The 24,027-nt window shown below is 44.1% G+C and overlaps 1 protein-coding gene across 1 annotated transcript; it reads left to right on the top strand.

Moving 5' to 3' along the window:
• The first annotated feature begins 13,234 nt into the window (after positions 1-13,234).
• Positions 13,235-23,436, top strand: LOC121437764 (filaggrin-2-like). The gene is made up of 6 exons (XM_041637841.1): positions 13,235-13,372; positions 14,062-19,919; positions 20,119-20,296; positions 20,768-20,974; positions 21,698-22,099; positions 22,390-23,436. Exons 1-6 carry the CDS (start codon positions 13,235-13,237, stop codon positions 23,434-23,436), a joined length of 7,830 nt encoding a protein of 2,609 aa, XP_041493775.1.
• The last annotated feature ends 591 nt before the right edge of the window (positions 23,437-24,027 follow it).

Raw genomic sequence — 24,027 nt, forward strand, 5'->3', positions numbered from 1 at the left:
TGGATAAGGAAAATGTGGTACATTTATACAATGGAGTACTGCACAGCAGAAAAAAAAAAAAAACAATGGCACCTCGAAATTTGTGGGCAAATGGATAGATCTAGAAAACATCATATTGAGTGAGGTAACCCAGACCCAGAAAGGCAAATATCATATGTACTTACTCATAACTCCCTTGTACCTGTTCCTGTGGAGGTGGTTGCCTTGGACATGCTCTGGTTGAGGTTACTGGCTCAAGTATGCTCCTGTTGAGGTCACTGCCTTGGGCCTGCTCCAGTTGTGGTAGCTGGTTCAGGCCTGCTCTGCTGGAGGTTTCTGGTTTATGCCTGTTCCCACAGATGTCCCTGGCTCAGACCTGCTCCCTCAAAGGTCGCTTACTTGTGCCTGGTCCTCCAGTGGTCTCTAGCTTGGGCCTGCTCCCTTGGCAGTTGCTCCCTTGTACCTGCTCCTGCTCCGGTGGAGGTCACTGGCTCAGGCCTGTTCCTGTAGGTGTCCCTGGCTTGGGCCCGGTCCTGCAGAGGTCTCTGCCGCTGGCCTGCTCCCTCAGTGGTGGCTCCCTTATACCTGGTCCTGTGGAGGGTGTTACTTTAGGCCTGCTTTGGCAGAGGTCACTGGCTCAAGCCTGCTCCTGTGGAGGTCACTGCCTTGGGCTTGCTCCTTTAGTGATCACTCCCTTGTACCTGCTTTTGCTCCTGTGGAGGTCACTGGCTCAGGCCTGCTCTGGCAGAGGTCACTGGCTTGGGCCTGCTCCAGTGGAGGTCCTAGATTGATTTTTATTAACTATAAAAGGTTTTTTGGTCTCTGTAACTATTTCATTTTCTGTCAGTTCATGTGATATTTAGCATTGTGCTGTCCTATTGATATACTGATCTTGCCTGGGCTTCCTCTACTGTCCTGTTGACCAAGAAATCATACTAGGCTTTAAGGTTGGGCAATCATAGTGCTTACTTCATTTACCTTCCTTATCATTCAAGAAGTGAAAACTATTGTGGAATTTCCCATTATTTTTGGAAAATAGTTATCAAAAGTTAAGAATTGATCTAATCCATGTTACTCCATCTCTCCAGAAATCCTGAATGCAGTAAGTAAGCAGAGACAGAAAGGAAAAGAAAGAATAATACCTAAAAATGGCACTTCAGAACCAGGAAACTGAGAAGGGAAAGTCCCTAGTCCCCAAGGAGTCCAAGGTAGACATAGGAAAGATAATAACAGGAATAGCAAGAGATGAAAGCAGAGATGTTTGGGCCCTGTCAAGCCTGTGACTTATTTTGAGAAGGGCAATGGACACTAACAATGTCATTAAACGAGGAATGACATTCCCTACACTCCTGTTTCAGTGTGTTCTACTGTGACACTCACTGTGCTGTGACTCTGGAGAATAAAAACAGGAGAAAGCAAATCTGCTAGAAGTCCAACAGTACCAGCACCAAATGACCGGGTCGAACAAAGATGAAGCAGTAGCAAGGCTAAGAATGCCAATTCTCACCATAACCTGAAGGACATGGCCCAAAGCAACAGCATTTGCTGACTATCGGCCTGGGATAAACGAAAGCCAGATGTCTACAGTGCCAGGGCTCTTTGCACTATGTTGAGTTGTAGTAGTGTGCTGCCAAGAGCAGGGTCTCCAAAGGTCAGAGACACTGAAGATGTGGGTGCGTGAACTATTGGATCAGATGCACAGACATACATGGGAACTTTATCTGAGGGCCAAACATTAATTCTTCATTTTATTTTTCTTTCTGCTGGTTGTTGCTCTTACTCTGTTCTTTTTCTGTTGTATTTCTTTTACATTTTTTCCAACTTCTCTCCTTCTATCCCCATAATGTTTTTCTTTTATTTCTTCCCTGATCATTTTTTCTACATCTTTTCTGCTCCTAGATAACTTATTTTTATCTTATCCCTTTTATACCTCCTAACACAAAGATTTTTATGCAAGAAAAGATTAACTCACAACCTTAAGTTACATATTTTCCAAAACCAACTTAAAATCTTTACATAAGAATTTCCAATAAGATCATAAGTTACATGTTTTTCTTAGAATCCCACAAGTGGTTAAACATTTTTCTTAGTACTAATCTTCCCACCATAACATCTTCACCCCAAAGCAATGATTTTTTTTTATAACTGATTAACAAAGTTTTAAGCAAGCTAAGTATATTTTAGCCAGTTCCTTTGTACTGGCAGGCAGCTGTTTGTGCATTTAGTGTAACAGAATTCTATTCTTAATTCTACTCTAGAGGAACTTTAAATGAATGGTCAGTTCACGATCTATTTTCTTTTACAAACAATAGGTTCATTTAACTTTCACAACTTTGTTTCTTCAAGGTGCATACTGAAACCAGTGATTAATTCCATAAATTACATGACCAAGGAATTCAGGCTTAATTCTGGGTATAGGAACATAATTGGTGTTTTAAAAAACTTTTTTATTATTAAATTTATTTTTTGAAAAACAATCCTTTCTTATTCTAATACCTATCCCAATTCCCACTCCCTCCCCTCTTTCTGTTCTCTCCACCTTACCCTCACCCACTTCTCAGAGAGGGTAAGGCTTCCCACGGGGAATCAACAAAGTCTAGCACATCATTTTGAGGTGGGATCAAGGTCCTCCCCATTATATCTAGGTTGATCAAGGTAACCCTCCAAAAAGAATGGGTTTCAAACTACCAGTTCAATCAGTAGGGATAAATCCTAGACCCACTGCCAGTGGCCTTACAGACTGCCCAAGCTATACAATATTCAGTGGGCCTAGTTTGGTCTTATACAGGCTACTCCACGATCATCCAGAGTCAGTGAACTCCCATTAGCTCAGGTAAGCAGTTTCTATGGGTATTCCCAGTATGGTCATGACTCCTTTGCTTGTATTATCGCTCCTCCCTCTCTTGGACTGATCTCTGCAAGCTTGACCCCCGGTGCTTTACTGTGGATCTCTGCGTCTGCTGCCTTCATTTGCTGTGTGAAAGTTCTATGATGATAATTAAAGCAGTCTGATCAGAGGGCAAGGCCAGTTCATGCACCCTCTCCACTATTGCTTAGGGTCTTAATCTGGGGTTGTTCTTGTGGATTATTGAGAATTTCCCAAGTGTCAGGTTACTTGCTAGTCCCATAATCGCTCCCTCAATCAAGATATCCCTTTCCTTCCTCTCCTTCTCTGTCCTTCCCCCATCTCAACCATCCCATTCCTTCATGTTCTCCTCATCCTTCCCTTTATCCCCTCTCTCTCCCTTTCAGCCCTCTCTTCTCCTCCTACATATACTCCCAACTTTCTCAGGACATCTTGTCTAAGTCCCCTTCCCAGGGGGATCCATGTATGTTTCTGCTAGTCTTCTCCTTGTTATGTAGCTTCTCTGGGCTTGTGGACTATAGACTCATCATCCTCTACTTCACATCTAATATCCACTTATGAGTGAGAACATCCAATGTTTGTCTTTCTGGGTCTGGGTTACCTCACTCAGGAAAGTTTTTTTTCTAGTTCATCATTTGCACGCAATTTTCAAGATTTCATTGGTTTTTTTTTTTTTTTTTTTTTTTTTTTTTTTTTTTTTTTACAGCTGAGTAGTACTCCATTGCGTAAATGTACCACACATTTTCTTTATTCATTCTTCGGTTAAGGAGCACCTAGGTTGTTTCCAGGTTCTGGCTATTACAAATAATGCTGCTATGAACACAGCTGAGCAAATGTCCTTGTGGTATGAGTGTGCGTCTTTTGTGTTCATGCCCAAAAGTGGTATTGCTGGGTCTTGAGGTAGACTGATCCTCAATTTTGTGAGAAACTGCCATACTGATTTCCAAAGTGGCTGTACAAGTTTGCACTCTTATCAGCAATAGAGGAGGGTTCCCCTTACTCTACATCCTCTCTAGCATAAGCTATCATTGGTGTTTTTATCTTAGCCATTATGACAGGTGTAAGATGGTATCTCAGAGTTGTTTTAATTTGCATTTCCCTGATGGCTAAGGATGTTGAGCAATTCCTTAAGTGTCTTTCGACCATTTTCAGTTCTTTTCCCATTCTGTAGGCTGCCGTTTTGTCTTATTAACTGTGTCCTTTGCCTTAAAAGAGCTTCTCAATTTCAGGAGGTCCCACTTATTAATTGTTGTCTTTAGTGTCTGTGGGATAAAAGGTGGAAGCATAATTGTTTTCTTTAATCATCAGCCTGTTTTTCCACAGGCAGAATTCATGGGTCTATAGTTCATGAAATTTCCTTGTTCTTATTTTTCATCTTCTGTAAATCTCATATCTAACAAAAAGGAAGATAACTTCTAGCCTATTTTGTCTTTTTTGTGTCTCTTATTGGAACAATTGGTGGAACAACCTAAGCTATTTTCCTAATCATCATCTTTACTAACTGTCTCAACCACCTGTTTCCCTTTGATGACTCAAAAAGTCCAATTAAAATCATAGACCTATCTATCCACCATTGCTCTTACAAAAGACATCTTCGTTAGGAGATACAAGTAAACTGCCCAGTGAGGAGCACGATTTTCCCAAGAAACAATCACACTATACTAGATGCAGTGGGATCCCAGCATTTAACAACTACACCATGCCAATCATAGCTGGAACATGTGAGCAACAAAAAGAAGAAAGCACAGCAGAAGCAAGAGGCATTCTGGAGACAATCCTCCAGCAGATCTGCCTCTCCTGGATGCACCCAGAGTAGCTTTTTTATACTTTAGCCTTTAGTCCATAAGCTCCACTTCTGACCGCAGCTCCTCTGACACAGCTACTGGCAATAGTGTTTTGTATCAGAGAGATAATCCTGTGAATTATCTCTCTTAGTATGCCTACCAAATAAGCAATAGGTATGCGTTTAAGTCTTTTCCTTGTCTATTCCAAAGATACGATGCATGTCTTCCTTTAGTGACAATTTCGTAGCCATAATAACTGAAGCATGAGACTCTCTTTTCAACTGGCCATCTCTGAAATGGAAGGGATGGAGGTGGGGACCAGAACTGCCAACATTTATGTTTGTTGGTGTAAGAGCAACAGAACCTATCACCGTCCAAAGGGTCCTATCTTCACTATCATCTCAAAGCAGAGAACTCTGCCTGGCAAATGGTTAACCCCAGGTTCCAGTATCCTGAGTTGTGGAAGGAAGGCGTCAGTGAACCAGATCTACAGGAGGCAGGGTCTGAACCTGGCTGGTATGTATCTGACTCAGCTTGCCTCACTCCGGCTGACAAGCTCGAGTAGCTTGTAGGAGAAATAACAGTGAAGCTTGATAAGTCGATTTATATTTAGATCGAACAATACTTAAAGGTTGCAAAATATTCAATCCTACCCAGCCCTTAGTCAGAAAATGTCTCCCTGGCACTTAGACTAATCTGACCTGCTTAACACTATTCAGTTGTCTAAACCCTATGGGGTAGAAAAGCAGGAGGAAGAAAATAGACATCCAGAAATCTACTGTCCATTAGAGGCTACTGAGTATCTGGCTATTTTTTGAAGAGAAAATAAATAATTTTTTATGTAGAAAGCCACAGATGAATCCCTGACTTTAAGATTCGACAGGTACCCTTTCATGGAGAGGATGAGGGGCAATGATCATCACCTGCCAGAAGGAGCTTTCACGGGGCAGAGCTCCAACCTATGTAAGATTAGAGAGGCAGGATAAGTCACCCCATACCCACCTGCTCCAGTGAGTCAGTAGAGACCAGGTGGAAGAGAAAGATAGAGTCTTTGTATCACAAATTCAGGGTATGCCCCCAGCTCGTACCCACAAAATAAGTACTTCTGCTCTGAGGAGTCTGTCTCTTTTGAGGGAGAGTTTTAATCATTACCATAGCCATTACAAGTGTTATAAAAATTACTGGCATAAAAGTAATCTTTAATATCAGGTTCATCAGTCATGAAAGCCGAAAATACAGTCTACCTTGAAGCCTACCAGTAATAAGCCTGGCTTTGCTTTATTTTTTTTTTTTAATAATAATTGATGTTGTAAGATGAAGATTAACCCCATCATATGATTTTTAGCTCTCAAAATAAAACTGGTTACAGTACTTTTCATGATAACAATATTATCACTAAAATAAAGGAAATAATTATTTTAATAAAACTTATAAAAAACAGCACTTTTAAATTTTGAGTTAAAATTGTAATTTCTCTAGTACTTTAACTACTTTTTTGTTTCAAACACTTTCAACTTTTAGACTTTAAAACAACACAATGATAAAATGTCAGACGTTCACAAACCTAAGTCTACCCAACTAATAAAAGGGCAAGGTAGGCTTCCTAACTCTGACAGATTTCACTTAATAACTGGACTTAACCACTTTGCAATGGAATTTATTTTGGTTCCTTAGTCAGAACCCAAGAATCACAAATTTTAATGTTCTATACCATATCTGCAGTCAAGTCTTCTAGTTGGAGCAGATTCAGGAAGCTGATGTGAGGGTGGGCCTGGTGGGCACCTAGGCACAAAACTGTTCCTATTGGCCACCTTCTCCCTCCGTGTGGATTGCTCCCTGTCAGGGTAGGTCCACCCCAGGGATGGGCAAACATCACCTCTACCATCTTACACGTTCAGTATCGGTCTCCCTAGGCCAGGGATTCTGCAGTTACAGGACTCACTCGAACAAAGCTGGGGATGTGAGGTGGGGCAGTTGGATTAGGGAGCACAGGGAATCCCTGGGGCATGAGTCACCCCATCATAGTTACACAAAATAATCACTCTATCTGAGTTTTGCAATTATCTTTCTAAATTAGCAACCTAGTGTCCCTCTTCCAAGACACGAATCACAAAGGAAGAAAAGTCTCACTGGGGGAAAAAAATGAGACAGTGAAGATGAGCTTTGCCCGCACCCACATTATCCTACCTCTTAGAGTCTGGATATTCAGAGGCGACTGAAGCTGAGCAGTCAGAGAAGACTTCAGCTCTTGGCTTAATTAGCCAGAGAGAAGGTATGAGTGAGTGGGTGGATTACTTATTTATATTAAGCTAAAAAAACACAATTAATTTCTTAAAGGGAGCATTGTCATACCCCAAAGTAATAATCAATATTAATTTGATTTTTTTTCTTATAAACCAGTACCAAATGCTTACAAATGTCCCCAAAATAACATTCATAATTAAAAGACCAATATTTTCCCCACCAAGTGACATTTTTAAAAATACAATATTTGGAATGCTCCAAAATTTCAGCACATACGACTTGCAGTGACTTCACGTAGACTGCTGTGGCTCTGAACTGTTTAAACAAACAACAAATATCAACAGCTTTACTCAATAGCAATTCCTTTCAACGTGTCAAAATAAAGCTCCTTGCTCACCTAGCGAAGTCTAGACTATCTCCACGAATTTGACTCTGTCTCTTTAGGTCAGGTTTGACTTTCATAAGCTTCCAAATCTATCCTGAAGCAATTCAGCTCTGTGCTGCTGCCACAGGCTAGTGGTTTTTGCAACTACAGGGACTATCAGAACTTCTGAGACCTCACCTAGGGATGTGCAGCTCTGTCAACTGCAGTGAGCACCGAAGCTTCCAGATGGGACATGCGACTTAAACCTGCACTAAGCAAGTTTCAGAAACCCCATGCTGCATTCCTGAAGCCTGGGCGTGTTTGTGGGCTTCTCCACGAGATTCTACTGCACTGGTGCATGGAACTCCAGATACCCATCCTCATGTGGAAAACTAAAAGAGGACTCTTGGAGTGAATTACATCCTTAGACAATGTAATCAGTAGTTCCCATTTTCATGGTGGACTGACTTTTCATAATGACATTTTTTAGTGTCTTTGAAAGCCGAATTCCAAATGCTCATGTCTGATTTTACCCAGACAGGCCCGAAGAAGAGAACAAAGTTAAGAATCCTCTCTAGGAACCAACAACTCCACTCATTTGTAAGATTAAACTTGGCAGGAAGAAGAAAAGAAAATACGTTGAATTCCTGTTTTATTCTAAGCATTATCTGAGTGTTAGAGTTGTGTAATTATCCCCACGTCCCAAGTGTGCAAACACTCAGATTTAGAGACGTTCCCAAATTTTACTGATAGTATATGTTAAGATCTAATACAAAAGTGTCTTGATGTAAAAATCAATGTTCCACCCTCACCCAGTCTATCATTCTAATCTCTAAGAACAGATCTTTAAACTGCTCGCAGAAAAGAGACAGTTAATTCATTTAATGGACCTGGAAGAAGCCTGAGACGCAGCACTCGATTGAATTCACTGAGTAGTGCTGAGGATCATAGTGAGTGGGAAAGTTTGGTTCTCATGATAAGGTAATTCTCACTTGGGTCCTATAGCAAGATCTCAATTTGAACATGACAACATGACAAAAAAAAGTTGGCTTTAATTTTAATAAAGCCACTCCATAGAAGGATTGCATGTGGGAACAAATTAAAACTAAAACCGGGGACTTCCACACATGCAAAGTTTGTTTTAATAGTTTAAGGTGTGTATGCAGTGGCCAATAGCACATGAGCTTCACCAAATGGCCCCTGACAACCCAGAGCAGGGTGGATATGGATGGGTAAGCAGAGGGTGATGAGAAAATGGGGAGGAAGAAGGCCCAGGTACAGAGGAAAGGATGCCAGAGACTGCCCTGCTTGGGGCCCCACGCTTCTGCTTCCTCAGACTATAACTTTTTGAAGTTTGGTAAGCAAGAGTCTCTGCAGATATCACCACAACCACCTTTATGCCCAAAACTACCAGAAATTTGTTCCTTGTCAGAAGGCACTTAAGTCCTTGTTGGGTAGGAACAATGCTTGTTCCAGATTGTTGCTCTGATGGCCTGACATGTCCACTCATAACCAGACAGTAGTAACATTTGGTGGTTATCAAGAAAGGGAACTTAAGTGGTGCGAAGTTCATGGAGACTGCCCAAGGGTATATCTCAATAGATATGTTATATGTTTAAAAGTCAGGACTTACCTTCTGTACAATGCTTTTGAAAAAGGCCTTTTCAGGTCCTATTACTGACCTCTACCTCATTTTTAAAAATCAATTCTTGTGTATAAAATGCATTGGAGGGCATGAAATACTTAAACCAAATGATCTTGTGTAGCTAAGTAGGTAGTTACTGTAGGCCACATGTCACCCCCATCAGTGAGCAAGTAAGTGCTTTAAGTTGGGAAGCAGAAGCCAAGAGAATTTATAGTTACTCAAAAACCACAGCTAGTAAAAGGTGGAGCTGAAAGCTGAACTCCAGTTTTCTGAACTTCAGTTTTCTGACTACAGAGATTATAATTTCATGCTAAGAAAGTAAGACAAGGAAGAGAGACTGAACACCAAGGATACAGAACAATGAACTGGAGAAGTTCCGAGAGACAGCAGGCTATGGAAGACTTCCCCAGTTCTAGATGAATTCTGGAATTCAGTGCAAGGCTGGTTTTAAATGCTTAATCCAGTATGGATGTGAGGCCCCGAAATCTTCCTGACACAGTCACTTTTACAAAAAGAAACACAATTTTAAAAGAGTCACATGACCGACTATCACGGGGAAAACCTAACTTTCTGTGGCCCTATTAGTTTAGGAGTCCCATGGCTATAGGAGCAGTGGAGTCTTTCAGGAGCAAATTCATTAGCATGTCTGTGAACAGGTATTCATTCTATGTGCTTCCCAAGCTCTAGGGACTGTCTGGATGATAATTGTCACCAAAGCAGTACCCAGGCAGGAGATGACAGACCCCAGATTTGGTGAATTTGCAACTAAAGGCCAGGCTTAAGCATCCAGTAGAGTGAGTAACTTTTGCTTCTGATACTGCCGTGATTCTAGTATGGTTTAAATTTTATTTATCCTTTCATTACATTATCTGTAAAGGGGTGACAATAGCATTCACCTTACAAGTTTACATGAGAAATAAAATAGATAAGTAGGCAAAACAGAAGACAGTAATCAATTAATGGTGTCACCATTGCCTGGTGGCGAGTACAGACGAGATGATTCACTATGCCTAATACAGTTTTTGGATTATTTTGTTGCCTTTAAACACACATGATATGCAATATTACATACACTTTCCCAAGAGACTAGGCCTAAAGATACCAGACTACCAGTGTATAGTAGGGCACTGGAAGAAGTCTTACTCTAAATTCATCTTATGAAAACATTACCTTTATTTATGGACCCTATACTTAGATAGCCAGTTAGCCTACACAGCATCAGAGAAGAGATCTTCTTTTCATGGCTTGCAGCATCTCATACATTAGCCTTTCATATTAGTTGCAGTTCAGTAGACCTGGCATTCTTAAAATGGTATATAGATGGTATAAACCTCAAATTCATTTTTGCATAATGGCTATATAATAAGGGTAAACTAACATAATGGTTACAGCAGCAGCACTACAATAAGAATTATGTGTTTAAATCTTGGTTTTTCCATCATATAGCTATGACTTTGAATGTTTTTAAATCTGTGTCTTCAGTTGAAATGTGGGAAAAACATACACATGCAAATATTATGTGACAACACAAGAGAGATATAGTCAACACAGTATCTGAATACCGTAAATTCTCAAAAAAAATGATAGTGTAATGTTGCAATAGTCATGAATTGGACAAGCTTATTGGCCTGGGTTTATTTTAAATTAAAAAAAAAACTTCACTGTGCTCCTGCCAAGTATTTTCACTCTGTTATCTTCTTTGAACACTAGATAAAGAAAACCAATTGCACAAACTAATCTTCTCCAGCAAAGGCTCTGCATTTCACTGTGTGCGACCCTACAAGAAAGCGTCCCAGAGCATATCTCTATTGTGGAAGGTGGGGCCATTATCACCCTCTCTGCAATCATCCTACAGGTGAGAATGTGAAGAAGGAAGATAAACATGCAAGGGGTGGAGTTACATTTGATTAGAAATGAATCAGTCCATCCCACAGAAGACAGCACCCAAGCTATATAAGGGTCACTGTCCCCATCTATCAACACCCTGCAAGCTGCATCAGGCCTTATCCTATTTGTTCCTTTGGTGAATCAGGTGAGAAGAATTTAAATGTATGGTACTTGGTGTTCTTGGGCCAGATATTGTGAGCCGAGTCTGAGCTCAGGCATAGAGAGTACTGTATTTTGCTACTTTTTTTGTTGTTGTTGTTTCTTTTATTTTTGGTTTGCTGTCTGTTTGGTTAATTTAGTTTATACTTGAGTCTTTAGAAATCAATGTCTTTATTGAGGAGAATAAATCCAGTAGAAGTCTGTCTTTGTCTAGGCCAGAGGTTCTCAATCTATGGGTCTTGGTCCCTTTGGGGGTCAAACAACCTTCTCATGGGAGTCTCATATCAGATATCCTGCATATCAGATATTTACATTATGATCCATAACAACAGAAAAATTATAGTTATGGAGTAGCAACAAAAATAATGTTGTGGCTGGAGGTCACCACAACTTGCAGAACTGTACTAAAGGGTCACAACTCTGGGAAGATTGAGAACCACTGTTTTAGGCCATCTCATATTCTCCCTAATTTAACCACACACCATCTTTCTGCGCCATGTGAAAACGACGGGTATTATGGTGTAGTTTGTTTGTGGTTCACTTTTGGTTTGGAGAGTGTTGAGATCTAGTTCTCCACTTTCAACTTCTTACCTGAATTGGTAACATTTGGAAGGAACGGTGTTTACTTGGTGTTTTCTTGAGGGTTGATGTTTTGACAGTTTCTGTTCTAAAGGCCATTATAGCTATAGGATCTACAGTACCAAGATATTATTGACACACTTTGCCCATTTTCAATTCTTCATGGTATTTTGGGGTCTAGTTTGCTTTCTGATGAACAAAAGGGATTTAAATGTTAAGGTATCTGTTACTTTTGCCCCAGCTGGGAATGGTGGAAGAAGGGAGATTAGGAGTCAATTGCCAAGCTTGGCTACAAAGCAACTTTTTGAGGCCAGAATGAGCTACATGAGATCCTGTCTCAAAAAGAAAGCAAAAGGACAGAAGAAAGGGAAAGGAAAGGGGAAAAAAGGAAAGAAAAAAAAGAGTCTGAGCTCTGAACAAGTAAAGCGCCTGTCATACGAGCACAAAGACCTGCGTTCAGACACAGAGCCCCTGTAGAAAGGCAGGGTGTGGTAGCATGTGTCTATAGCCAGTGCTGACATAAGGACAGAAACAGGTGGCTCTGTAGAACTCATTTGCTAGCCAATCCAGCCAAATCAATGAGCTCCAGATTCATTGAGAGACCTTGTCTCGAATATAAGGTGGAAGGCTGGGAAAATGGCTCAGTGTCTAAAGAACTTATGATACAAGTGAGGAGACCCAAACTCAAATGCCCAGATCCCGCATAAAGTAATGCACATGGGAAATCCCAAAGTTCCATAGCTAGTCCAGCAACACAGTGATGAACAACACACAAAAAGGAAACCATGACTCAAGCTATGTGGAAAGTGATGAGCAACACCTGAGGTTGTCCTCTGATCTCCACGCATGTACTGTGGTACCTGTGTGCCTGTTGTCATGAGCACATACAAACACACACACACACACACACACACACACACACACACACACACACACACACGAATTCACTCACATATACAGAAAAGATATAAACAATGTGAATGATGATTTATGCAAATATATGCCTATCTGTCCTCAAACACAAATGTGCATACACACTCATGCAAACACATGAATGTATCACACTCATGCCAGGAAAGAAACAAAAAACAAAAGAAACAGAAAATAAAAGAATAGGCAAGGAGAGGCATGGAGAGGAAGAGAAAAGGGTAGGAGAAAACAGAAGAGACTAGACAGACTGGGGCTGTGGTGTCTCTGTTGTATTGGGAGTTTTGGAAGCCCAGAGTAACACCCAGGACACAAAAATACTCAAAGAAATATCATAAAAAGAATATATTCATAAGATAAATATTATGGAGACCTGAGATCATCCCAAGTTTTTATTGTGCTGATTGGTGCGACAAAAATCCTGAGCCATACTTACAGTTGAGGTTGATGAAAGAAAAGAGGTTTTAAAAATTACTTTGTCAGCAGTTCTCAGCCCATATGTCATGACCCTTTCACAGTGGTCACACATAGGATATCCTACAAATATTTACACTATGACTCAAAGTAGTAACAAAATTACAGATATGAAGTAGCAATGAAAGTAAGCATATTTGAGGGTTACTACAACACGAGGAACTATACTAAAGGATCTCAGCATTAGAAAGGTTGAAAACCACTGCATTATATTAAAATAAGACCTGTTGATAAATTAAAATAAAAGAAAATTAGTTCTCTATGTCTCTTTCTTTATCTATGGTTTTTTCTCTCTCTGTAGGTTCATTTAACCTTGGGGGGAAAAGATGACAGACCTCTTAAGAAGTGTTGTCACCGTCATTGATATATTCTACAAATACACCAAGCAAGATGGAGAATGTGGCACACTGAGCAAGGATGAGCTAAAGGAACTTCTGGAGAAAGAGTTTCGCCCAATTCTGAAGGTACGTGTCAAGTCTGAAGGCTGTTGGGGTCTGTACATGTTCTAGGACCAAGCTTGGTGGAAAGTGCACAGCCCCAGCTGATTTTGAGAAAACCTAAGTAATATTCTTTTGAGCCAGGACATCGTAAATCTATTAAATCAACATATATATATATATATATATATATATATATATATATATATTGGTTTTTTCGAGACAGGGTTTCTCTGTGGTTTTGGAGCCTGTCCTGGAACTAGCTCTTGTAGACCAGGCTGGTCTCGAACTCACAGAGATCCGCCTGCCTCTGCCTCCCGAGTGCTGGGATTAAAGGCGTGCGCCACCACCGCCCGGCTCAACATATATATTTTAAAGACAAATGTTTCGTCAATACATTCCTGTGCCCTTCCATCTTAAAGAATCCAACTTTTTCATGTACTCAGGCTTCCCATTCCAAGCAAATAAATAATATAGTGCTAAGAAATTAACTAATTGATTATTTTAACAAACAAGGAACAATGTCATCTTCTTTCACAGATCACAATAGTCTTTTCCATTAACTTTTCATATATTCTAGGTCTCATTAACCTAAAGTAATACTCAGAAGATTAAAATTATATAACACAATATATATACAAGGTGCTACTGGGTTATTTTAGTTGAAAATGAAGCTGGGCTAACCAAGTTATCCTTGGTGTGTCTCTCATATTCAGAATCCAGATGATCCAGATAAAGTAGATGTCATCATGCATATGCTGGATCGAGATCATGACCGAAGACTAGATTTCACTGAGTTTCTTCTGATGGTGTTCAAATTGGCTATGGCCTGCAATAAGGTTCTTGGAAAAGAATACTGTAAAGCTTCAGGGTCAAAGAAGCCTAGGCAGGGTCATCAAAATCGAAAGGAAGAAAGTGAAACAGAAGAAGAAGAAGAGATACCAAGACGGAAATCAGGTTTCAGACGTTCGAGTTGGAGTGAGGGAGAGGAGCATGGACATAGTTCTGGGAGCTCATGGGGAACTGCAAAACCTCGACATAGGTCCAACTCTAGGAGGTTGGAAAGGCACAGTGAATTATCCAGCTCAGAGGAACCCAGGAGAAAACACCATGGGTCTAGCGCTGGTCAATCTTGGAGCGGTAACAAAGAGAGGCATGGTTCCAGCTCTGAAGAGCTAGAAGAAAAAAGAAACAAGTCACACGGTAGGTCCTCTAGAGAAGCTGGGGAAGAATATGAATCTGGATCTAGGTTAAACAGTCAGGGAAGGAAAGGTCATAGTGGATTGTCACATGGACTGGAGAAGAGCAAACATGAATCAAATTCTACTCAGTCAAGAAAGGGTGGAGAACAAAAGCTTGGGCCTAGCTCTGCAAGTTCAGAAAACAGCAAAACACAAAGTCATGCATGTGGTCACAGCAATTCTAGTGGATGTTGCAGACCACAAAGTGCTTCAAGTTCTTGTCAGGCAAGTCCATCTGGGAGGCAAGGAAGTCAGTCTTGCTCTACCCAGTCAAGATGTCAATCAGGAACTAGCGGAGGACGTGTCTCTGGAGGTCAGTCGTCTAGATGTTGTCAAACTGAACCTAGATCCTGCAGCCAGTCTTCTAGTCAGAGAGGATATGGATGTGGTCATGCAGAGCACTGTGGAAGACAGCAGAGCATGAGCTCACATCATTCATCATGCTGCGGATCTGGAGCAACCCAACATTCTGGTTATGGTCAGCACGGAGGCAGTTCCTGTGGACACTGTTCAAGCTCTCAACAGAAGGGGTGTTGTTCAAATGAACATTCCAAATGTGGTCATCATGGGTCCGGTTCAGGGCAGCCATCCTGCTGTGAACAACATGGAACAAATTCAAGACAGTCCTCTGGCTTTAAACAACATGGGCATGGATCAGGACAGTCTTGCTGTGGCCAGCATGGTACGGCATCAGGTCAATCCTCAGGTTGTGGTCAACATGGGCAGCATGCGTCTGGTTCAGGTCAGTTGTCTGGTTGCAGTGACCAAAGGTCTGGTTCTGGTCAGTTATCTAGTTCTGGGCAGCATGAGTCTGGTCCAGGTCAGTCATCTGGCTATGGGGGACAGGGATCTGGATCTGGTCAGTCATCTAGCACTTGGAAACATGGATCTGGTCCAAGTCAGTCATCTGGTTATGGGAGGCAAGAGTCTGGTTCAGGTCAGTCATCTAGCTCTGGGCAACATGGGTCTCTCTCAGGTCAGTCGTCAAAATCTGGGCAGCACGGGTCTCTCTCAGGTCAATCGTCTAGCTCTGGGCAGCACGGGTCTCTCTCAGGTCAGTCATCTAGCTCTGGGCAGCATGGGTCTCTCTCAGGTCAGTCATCTAGCTCTGGGCAGCACGGGTCTCTCTCAGGTCAGTCATCTAGCTCTGGGCAGCACGGGTCTCTCTCAGGTCAGTCATCTAGCTCTGGGCAGCATGGGTCTCTCTCAGGTCAGTCATCTAGCTCTGGGCAGCACGGGTCTCTCTCAGGTCAGTCATCTAGCTCTGGGCAGCACGGGTCTCTCTCAGGTCAGTCATCTAGCTCTGGGCAGCACGGGTCTCTCTCAGGTCAGTCATCTAGCTCTGGGCAGCACGGGTCTCTCTCAGGTCAGTCATCTAGCTCTGGGCAGCATGGGTCTCTCTCAGGTCAGTCATCTAGCTCTGGGCAGCATGGGTCTCTCTCAGGTCAGTCATCTAGCTCTGGGCAGCATGGGTCTCTCTCAGGTCAGTCATCTAGCTCTGGGCAACATGGGTCTCTCTCAGGTCAGTCATCTAGCTCTGGGCAGCACGGGTCTCTCTCAGGTCAGTCGTCTAGCTCTGGGCAACATGGGTCTCTCTCAGGTCAGTCATCTAGCTCTGGGCAGCATGGGTCTCACTCAGGTCAGTCAACGGGTTATAGGAGGCATGGGCATGGTTCAGGTCGGTCATCAAGTGCTGGGCAGTATGAGTCTGGCCCAGGTGAGTCATCTGGGTATGGAGAACATAAATCTGGTTCAAGTCACTCATCTAGTTCTTGGCAGAACAAGTCTCATTCAGGACAGTCATCTGGCGTTGGGCAGCAAGGGTATGGACATGGTCAGTCATCACCATATGGGTCTGGCCCAAGTCAGTCTTCTAGATATGGGAGACATGGTTCTGGCTCTAATAAGTCATTTGGCTCAGGGCAAGAGTATGGACATGAAGAAATTCACCATGGAGAGTCAAGCTCCAAAGGTCAGGGAAGACAGGGAACACCCAAAAGACAGTCTGGAGACAGCAGTAGACAGCCTCATTCTAGACAAGAACAGCCCTCTACTTCAGGGCGTTCAAGAACACCTAGAAGGACACCTGTCCACAGTGAATCCAGTGAGAGTGAAGAACACACAGTAGTTTCTAGGAGACAATCTGGATCTCCTCAGAATCATGGTGGACATCAGCATGGAGAGTCTGGGTCTGCAGCTCATGAAAGACAGGAAAGTCCTCAGAGACAATCTAGGGACAGCAGTAGACAGTCTCAGTCTGGGCATGAGCAGCCCTCACATTCATGGCCTTCAAGAAGACCAAGAGGGACACCTGTTCACCCCGAGTCCAGTGAAGGTGAGGAACACTCAGTAGTTTCTAGGAGACACTCAGAATCTTCTCAGGGTCATGGTGGACATCAGCATGGAGAGTCAGGGTCAGCAGGTTATGGAAGCCAGGGGGGTCCTCAAAGACAATCTAGGGACAGCAGTAGACAGTCTCAGTCTGGGCATGAGCAGCCCTCACATTCAGGGCCTTCAAGAAGACCAAGACAGACACCTGTTCATCCCGAGTCTAGTAGAGGTGAGGAACACTCAGTAGTTTCTAGGAGACACTCAGAATCTTCTCAGGGTCATAGTGGACATCAGCATGGAGAGTCAGGATCAGCAGGCCATGGAAGCCAGGGGGGTCCTCAAAGACAATCTAGGGACAGTAGTAGAGAGCCTCAGTCTGGGCATGAGCAGCCTTCACATTCAGGTCCTTCAAGAAGACCAAGAGGGGCACCAGTTCACTCTGAGTCCAGTGAAGGTGAGGAACACTCAGTAGTTTCAAGGAGACACTCAGGATCTCCTCAGGGCCATGGTGGACACCAGCATGGAGAATCGGGGTCAGCAGGTCATGGAAGCCAGGGGGGTCCTCAAAGACAATCGAGGGACAGCAGTAGAGAGCCTCAGTCTGGGCATGAACAGCCATCACATGGCGGCTCTCAGAGAAGACCAAGACAGACACCAGTTCACCCAGAGTCTAGTAGAGGTGAGGAACACTCAGTAGTTTCTAGGAGACACTCAGGATCTTCTCAGGGTCATAGTGGACATCAGCATGGAGAGTCAGGGGCAGCAGGTCATGGAAGCCAGGGAGGTCCTCAAAGACAATCTAGGGACAGCAGTAGAGAGCCTCAGTCTGGGCATGAGCAGCCATCACATGGTGCCTCTCAGAGAAGACCCAGAGGGAGACCAGTTCACCCTGAGTCCAGTGAAGGTGAAGAACATTCTGTAGTTTCAGAAAGAAGTTCAGGATCTCCACAGGGTCATGGTGGACATCAGCATGGAGAATCGGGGTCAGCAGGTCATGGAAGCCAGGGGGGTCCTCAAAGACAATCGAGGGACAGCAGTAGAGAGCCTCAGTCTGGGCATGAACAGCCATCACATGGCGGCTCTCAGAGAAGACCAAGACAGACACCAGTTCACCCAGAGTCTAGTAGAGGTGAGGAACACTCAGTAGTTTCTAGGAGACACTCAGGATCTTCTCAGGGTCATAGTGGACATCAGCATGGAGAGTCAGGGGCAGCAGGTCATGGAAGCCAGGGAGGTCCTCAAAGACAATCGAGGGACAGCAGTAGAGAGCCTCAGTCTGGGCATGAACAGCCATCACATGGCGGCTCTCAGAGAAGACCAAGACAGACACCAGTTCACCCAGAGTCTAGTAGAGGTGAGGAACACTCAGAAGTTTCTAGGAGACACTCAGGATCTTCTCAGGGTCATAGTGGACATCAGCATGGAGAGTCAGGGGCAGCAGGTCATGGAAGCCAGGGGGGTCCTCAAAGACAATCTAGGGACAGCAGTAGAGAGCCTCAGTCTGGTCATGAGCAGCCATCACATGGTGCCTCTCAGAGAAGACCCAGAGGGAGACCAGTTCACCCTGAGTCCAGTGAAGGTGAAGAACATTCTGTAGTTTCAGAAAGAAGTTCAGGATCTCCACAGGGTCATGGTGGACATCAGCATGGAGAATCAGGATCAGTAGGCCATGGAAGCCAAGGAGGTCCCCAAGGACAATCTAGGGACAGCAGTAGACAATCTCAGTCTGGACATGAACAGACCTCACATTCATGGCCTTCAAGAAGACCAAGACAGACACCTGTTCACCCCGAGTCCAGTGAAGGTGCGGAACACTCAGTAGTTTCTAGGAGACATTCAGAATCTTCTCAGGGTCATGGTGGACACCAGCATGGAGAATCAGGGACAGCAGGTCATGGAAGCCAGGGGGGTCCTCAAAGACAATCTAGGGACAGCAGTAGAGAGCCTCAGTCTGGGCATGAGCAGCCATCACATGGCGGCTCTCAGAGAAGACCCAGAAGGGCACCAGTTCACCCTGAGTCCAGTGATAGTCAACAACACTCAGTAGTTTCAAGGAGACATTCAGAATCGCCACAGGGTCATGGTAGACATCAGCATGGAGAATCAGGGTCACCAGGCCATGGAAGCCAGGGAGGACCTCAAAGACAATCTAGGGACAGTAGTAGAGAACCTCAGTCTGGGCATGAGCAGCCCTCACATTCAGGGCCTTCAAGAAGACCAAGACAGACACCTGTTCACCCCGAGTCTAGTAGAGGTGAGGAACACTCTGTAGTTTCTAGGAGACACTCAGAATCATCTCAGGGTCATAGTGGACATCAGCATGGAGAGTCAGGGGCAGCAGGTTATGGAAGCCAGGGGGGTCCTCAAAGACAATCTAGGGACAGCAGTAGAGAGCCTCAGTCTGGGCATGAGCAGCCATCACATGGTGGCTCTCAGAAAAGACCCAGAGGGAGACCAGTTCACCCTGAGTCCAGTGAAGGTGAAGAACATTCTGTAGTTTCAGAAAGAAGCTCCGGATCTCCACAGGGTCATGGGAGACATCAGCATGGAGAGTCAGGATCAGCAGGCCATGGAAGCCAAGGAGGTCCCCAAGGACAATCTAGGGAGAGCAGTAGACAGTCTCAGTCTGGGCATGAGCAGCCATCACATTCATGGCCTTCAAGAAGACCAAGAGGGGCACCAGTGCATTCTGAGTCCAGTGAAGGTGAGGAACACTCAGTAGTTTCAAGGAGACACTCAGGATCTCCTCAGGGTCATGGTGGACACCAGCATGGAGAATCGGGGTCAGCAGGTCATGGAAGCCAGGGGGGTCCTCAAAGACAATCTAGGGACAGCAGTAGAGAGCCTCAGTCTGGGCATGAGCAGCCATCACATGGTGCCTCTCAGAGAAGACCAAGACAGACACCAGTTCACCCAGAGTCTAGTAGAGGTGAGGAACACTCAGTAGTTTCTAGGAGACACTCAGGATCTTCTCAGGGTCATAGTGGACATCAGCATGGAGAGTCAGGGGCAGCAGGTCATGGAAGCCAGGAGGGTCCTCAAAGACAATCTAGGGACAGCAGTAGAGAGCCTCAGTCTGGGCATGAGCAGCCATCACATGGTGCCTCTCAGAGAAGACCCAGAGGGAGACCAGTTCACCCTGAGTCCAGTGAAGGTGAAGAACATTCTGTAGTTTCAGAAAGAAGTTCAGGATCTCCACAGGGTCATGGTGGACATCAGCATGGAGAATCAGGGTCAGCAGGCCATGGAAGTCAGGGAAGACCTCAAAGACAATCTAGGGACAGCAGTAGACAGTCTCAGTCTGGGCATGAACAGACCTCACATGGTGGCTCTCAGAGAAAACCCAGAGGGAGACCAGTTCACCCTGAGTCCAGTGAAGGTGAGGAACACTCAGTAGTTTCAAGGAGAGACTCAGAATCTTCTCAGGGTCATAGTGGACACCAGCATGGAGAATCGGGGTCAGCAGGCCATGGAAGCCAGGGAGGCACTACTCAAAGACAATCTAGGGACAGCAGTAGAGAGCCTCAGTCTGGGCATGAGCAGCCATCACATGGCGGCTCTCAGAGAAGACCAAGACAGACACCAGTTCACCCAGAGTCTAGTAGAGGTGAGGAACACTCAGTAGTTTCTAGGAGACACTCAGGATCTTCTAAGGGTCATAGTGGACATCAGCATGGAGAGTCAGGGTCAGCTGGCTACGGAAGCCAGGGGGGTCCTCAAAGACAATCTAGGGACAGTAGTAGAGAGCCTCACTCTGGTCATGAGCAGCCATCACATGGTGCCTCTCAGAGAAGACCCAGAAGGGTGCCAGTTCACCCTGAGTCCAGTGAAGATGAAGAACATTCTGTAGTTTCAGAAAGAAGCTCAGGATCTCCACAGGGTCATGGGAGACATCAGCATGGAGAGTCAGGATCAGCAGGCCATGGAAGCCAAGGAGGTCCCCAAGGACAATCTAGGGAGAGCAGTAGACAATCTCAGTCTGGACATGCACAGACCTCACATTCATGGCCTTCAAGAAGATCAAGAGGGGCACCAGTTCACTCTGAGTCCAGTGAAGGTGAGGAACACTCAGTAGTTTCAAGAAGACACTCAGGATCTTCTCAGGGTCATGGTGGACACCAGCATGGAGAATCGGGGTCAGCAGGTCATGAAAGCCAGGGGGGTCCTCAAAGACAATCTAGGGACAGCAGTAGAGAGCCTCAGTCTGGGCATGAGCAGCCATCACATGGTGCCTCTCAGAGAAGACCCAGAGGGGCACCTGTTCACCCAGAGTCTAGTAGAGGTGAGGAACACTCAGTAGTTTCTAGGAGACATTCAGAATCTTCTCAGGGTCATGGTAGCCATCAGCATGGAGAATCAAGGTCAGCAGGTCATGGAAGGCAGGGGGGTCCTCAAAGACAGTCTAGGGACAGTAGTAGACAGTCTCAGTCTGGACATGTGCAGCCCTCACATTCAGGAGCTACAAAAGGTCCAAGAGAGACACCTGTTCACCCCGAGTCCAGTGAAGGTGAGGAACACTCAGTTGTTTCAAGGAGATACTCAGAATCTTCTCAGGGTCATAGTGGACATCAGCATGGAGAATCAGGGTCAGCAGGTCATGGAAGTCAGAGAGGTCCTCAAAGACAATCTAGGGACAGTAGTAGAGAGCCTCAGTCTGGGCATGAGCAGCCATCACATGGTGGCTCTCAGAGAAGACCCAGAGGGGCACCAGTTCACCCAGAGTCCAGTGATAGTGAACAACACTCAGTAGTTTCAAGAAGACATTCAGAATTTCCCCAAGGTCATGGTGGACACCAGCATGGAGAATCGAGGCCAGCAGGTCATGGAAGCCAGGGAGGTCCTCAAAGACAATCTAGGGACAGCAGTAGACACTCTCAGTCTGGGCATGTGCAGCCCTCACATTCAGGAGCTACAAAAGGTCCAAGAGGGACACCTGTTCAACCTGAGTCCAGTGAAGGTGAGGAACACTCAGTTGTTTCAAGGAGACACTCAGAATCTTCTCAGGGTCTTGGTGGCTATCAGCATGGAGAATCGGGGTCAGCAGGTCATGGAAGTCAGGGAGGACCTCAAAGACAATCTAGGGACAGCAGTAGACAGTCTCAGTCTGGTCATGAAGAGACCTCACATTCAGGAAGTACAAAAGGTGCAGGAGGGACACCTGTTCACTCTGAGTCCAGTGAAGGTGAGGAAAACACAGTAGTTTCTAGGAGATACTCAGGATCCACTAAGGGTCAGGGTGGACTTCAGCATGGAGTTTCTGGGCCCACAGTTCACAGAAGCCAGAGGGGTTCTCAAAGGCAATCTAGGGACAGTAGTAGACAACCTCAGTCTGGCCATGCTGAAGCCTCAGAATCAAGGTTTGGGAGAAGTCCTAGGGAGTCACCTGTGCGCAGTGATTCCAGTGAGCATGAGGAACACTCAGTGGTATCAAGGAGATACTCAGGATCCACTAAGGGCCATGTTGGGCTTCAGTCCCATAGAGACCCTAAATCACAACATGGAGAGTCGGGTTATAGTCATACTGCAACAGATAGTACTCACTGGCAGTCAAGGGACCGTCTAAGCAAACAATCAAGCAACGCACATGTCCAGTCTGATACAAGGCATTATAGGTCACATAGTACTGGCAACCAATATAGTTCTAGTCAACGTTGGAGACATGGCAGCTATGGCCGTGAAGATTATGACTATGGACAATCAGGATATGGACCTTCTGAAGGCAGCAGAACTAGCAGTCGCAATTCTAGTCCTTTGAGGTCATCGCATAGACCTACACACACACAAGTGTCAAGATATGGACAGTCTTTCTCTCTTTCTCACCATCTAGGATCCAAAGCAAATGAAGGAATGGGAGAGCTGGTGTTAAAATATAGAGAAGCAGATACAGATCATGGGCAACCAGTTGATCACTACAATCTGACTGGATCTAGTACAGGTGGAACTCTAGTCTCTAGTCTTGGCCATTCTGGAGTAACACCTGAGCATTTGAATGACTGTGATTTTAAGTACAGGTACAGTCTGAAAGAAAAACAAGAAACTACTCCAAACCAGCCAGTTGACCAATCTGGTTTTGGCCATAGTCAATATATATTATTTCAGGACAATTCGGAATCCAGTTCAATTGGAAATCAATCTGGATTCAGCACTAATAAAAGTCAAGTATATAACCATGGCCAATCAAATGATATCTACCAGCTGTCAAGTGACAGTAGAAATAGAAATCAAAGATCTTCTCTCAACAGCTCTCTTCAGAGCCTATCCCGTATGGGAACTGAAGAGTGTAACTATTTACCATGTGCAACCTCATCAGGTGAGGGGAAACAAGGACAGGAGCCAGGATCTGATTCATCAGGGACTATCAGAATATATAGTCAATATGTAGATGACCAAGAGACAAGGGACACTGAATCCAGAGGTTACCATGAAAAGGGGGAAATGAATTCAGCTTCTGCCTACATAGATAGCAACACTCCACTATACACATATGTCCAAGAACAAAAATACCACTATTTTTATTGAGAAGAGAGTAAAAAATACGATAAAACAAGATAAAAATTAAACCAAAGAAGAAAGTAGATGCATAGTAAGACAATCACACATTTAATATGATTCCTTATTTTGCCAGTAGGTGGTTTAACCTTTCATATTAACTGTATTACTATTGTAATGTTGTTTTGGTGCAAGATCTTTTTGTAGGACTCCATAGACACTGAGCTTCTTGGACAGAAGATAGTCAATTAAAATGTATTGGAACTATATTCAGAGGTACAAGATTAAAGATGTATGGTTTTGGTTGGGGAAATCAAGATGAATATTTAGAACTTCTATGAGAAAACCATTGGGGTTTTCCACATGTTGTTTTAATTTTTGATTAAACTTATCCAGGAAGCACAGGATGTAGTTTAGGAGTCACAATTTTCTAGTAATATTCTCACACACTCCATATCCTGAACTAAGAATTTGATTGTTTCCTGGGTGGAGATTGTGAATATTTTTATCTTTTATGTTACCTCTGGAGCTCTGTATTACTATTGAATTTATTGTCATGATTTCCTAGACAGAAGAATCAGAACATTGTATTGAATTGGAATTTGACAATAAACTTTTCAT

The sequence above is a fragment of the Microtus oregoni genome, unplaced genomic scaffold (assembly GCF_018167655.1).
Source record: "Microtus oregoni isolate MIOR12 unplaced genomic scaffold, Mior012 000054F_ref0000373, whole genome shotgun sequence".
Lineage (NCBI taxonomy): Eukaryota > Metazoa > Chordata > Mammalia > Rodentia > Cricetidae > Microtus > Microtus oregoni.

Coding starts and splice junctions, on each gene's coding strand:
- LOC121437764 (XM_041637841.1), top strand. CDS start 13,235: ATGACAGACCTCTTAAGAAGTGTTGTCACCGTCATTGATATATTCTAC. Junction 19,920..20,118: donor AGTGGACATCAGCATGGAGA/GTCAGGGGCAGC, acceptor GGATCTCCACAG/GGTCATGGTGGACATCAGCA. Junction 22,100..22,389: donor TCACTCTGAGTCCAGTGAAG/GTGAGGAAAACA, acceptor GTTGGGCTTCAG/TCCCATAGAGACCCTAAATC.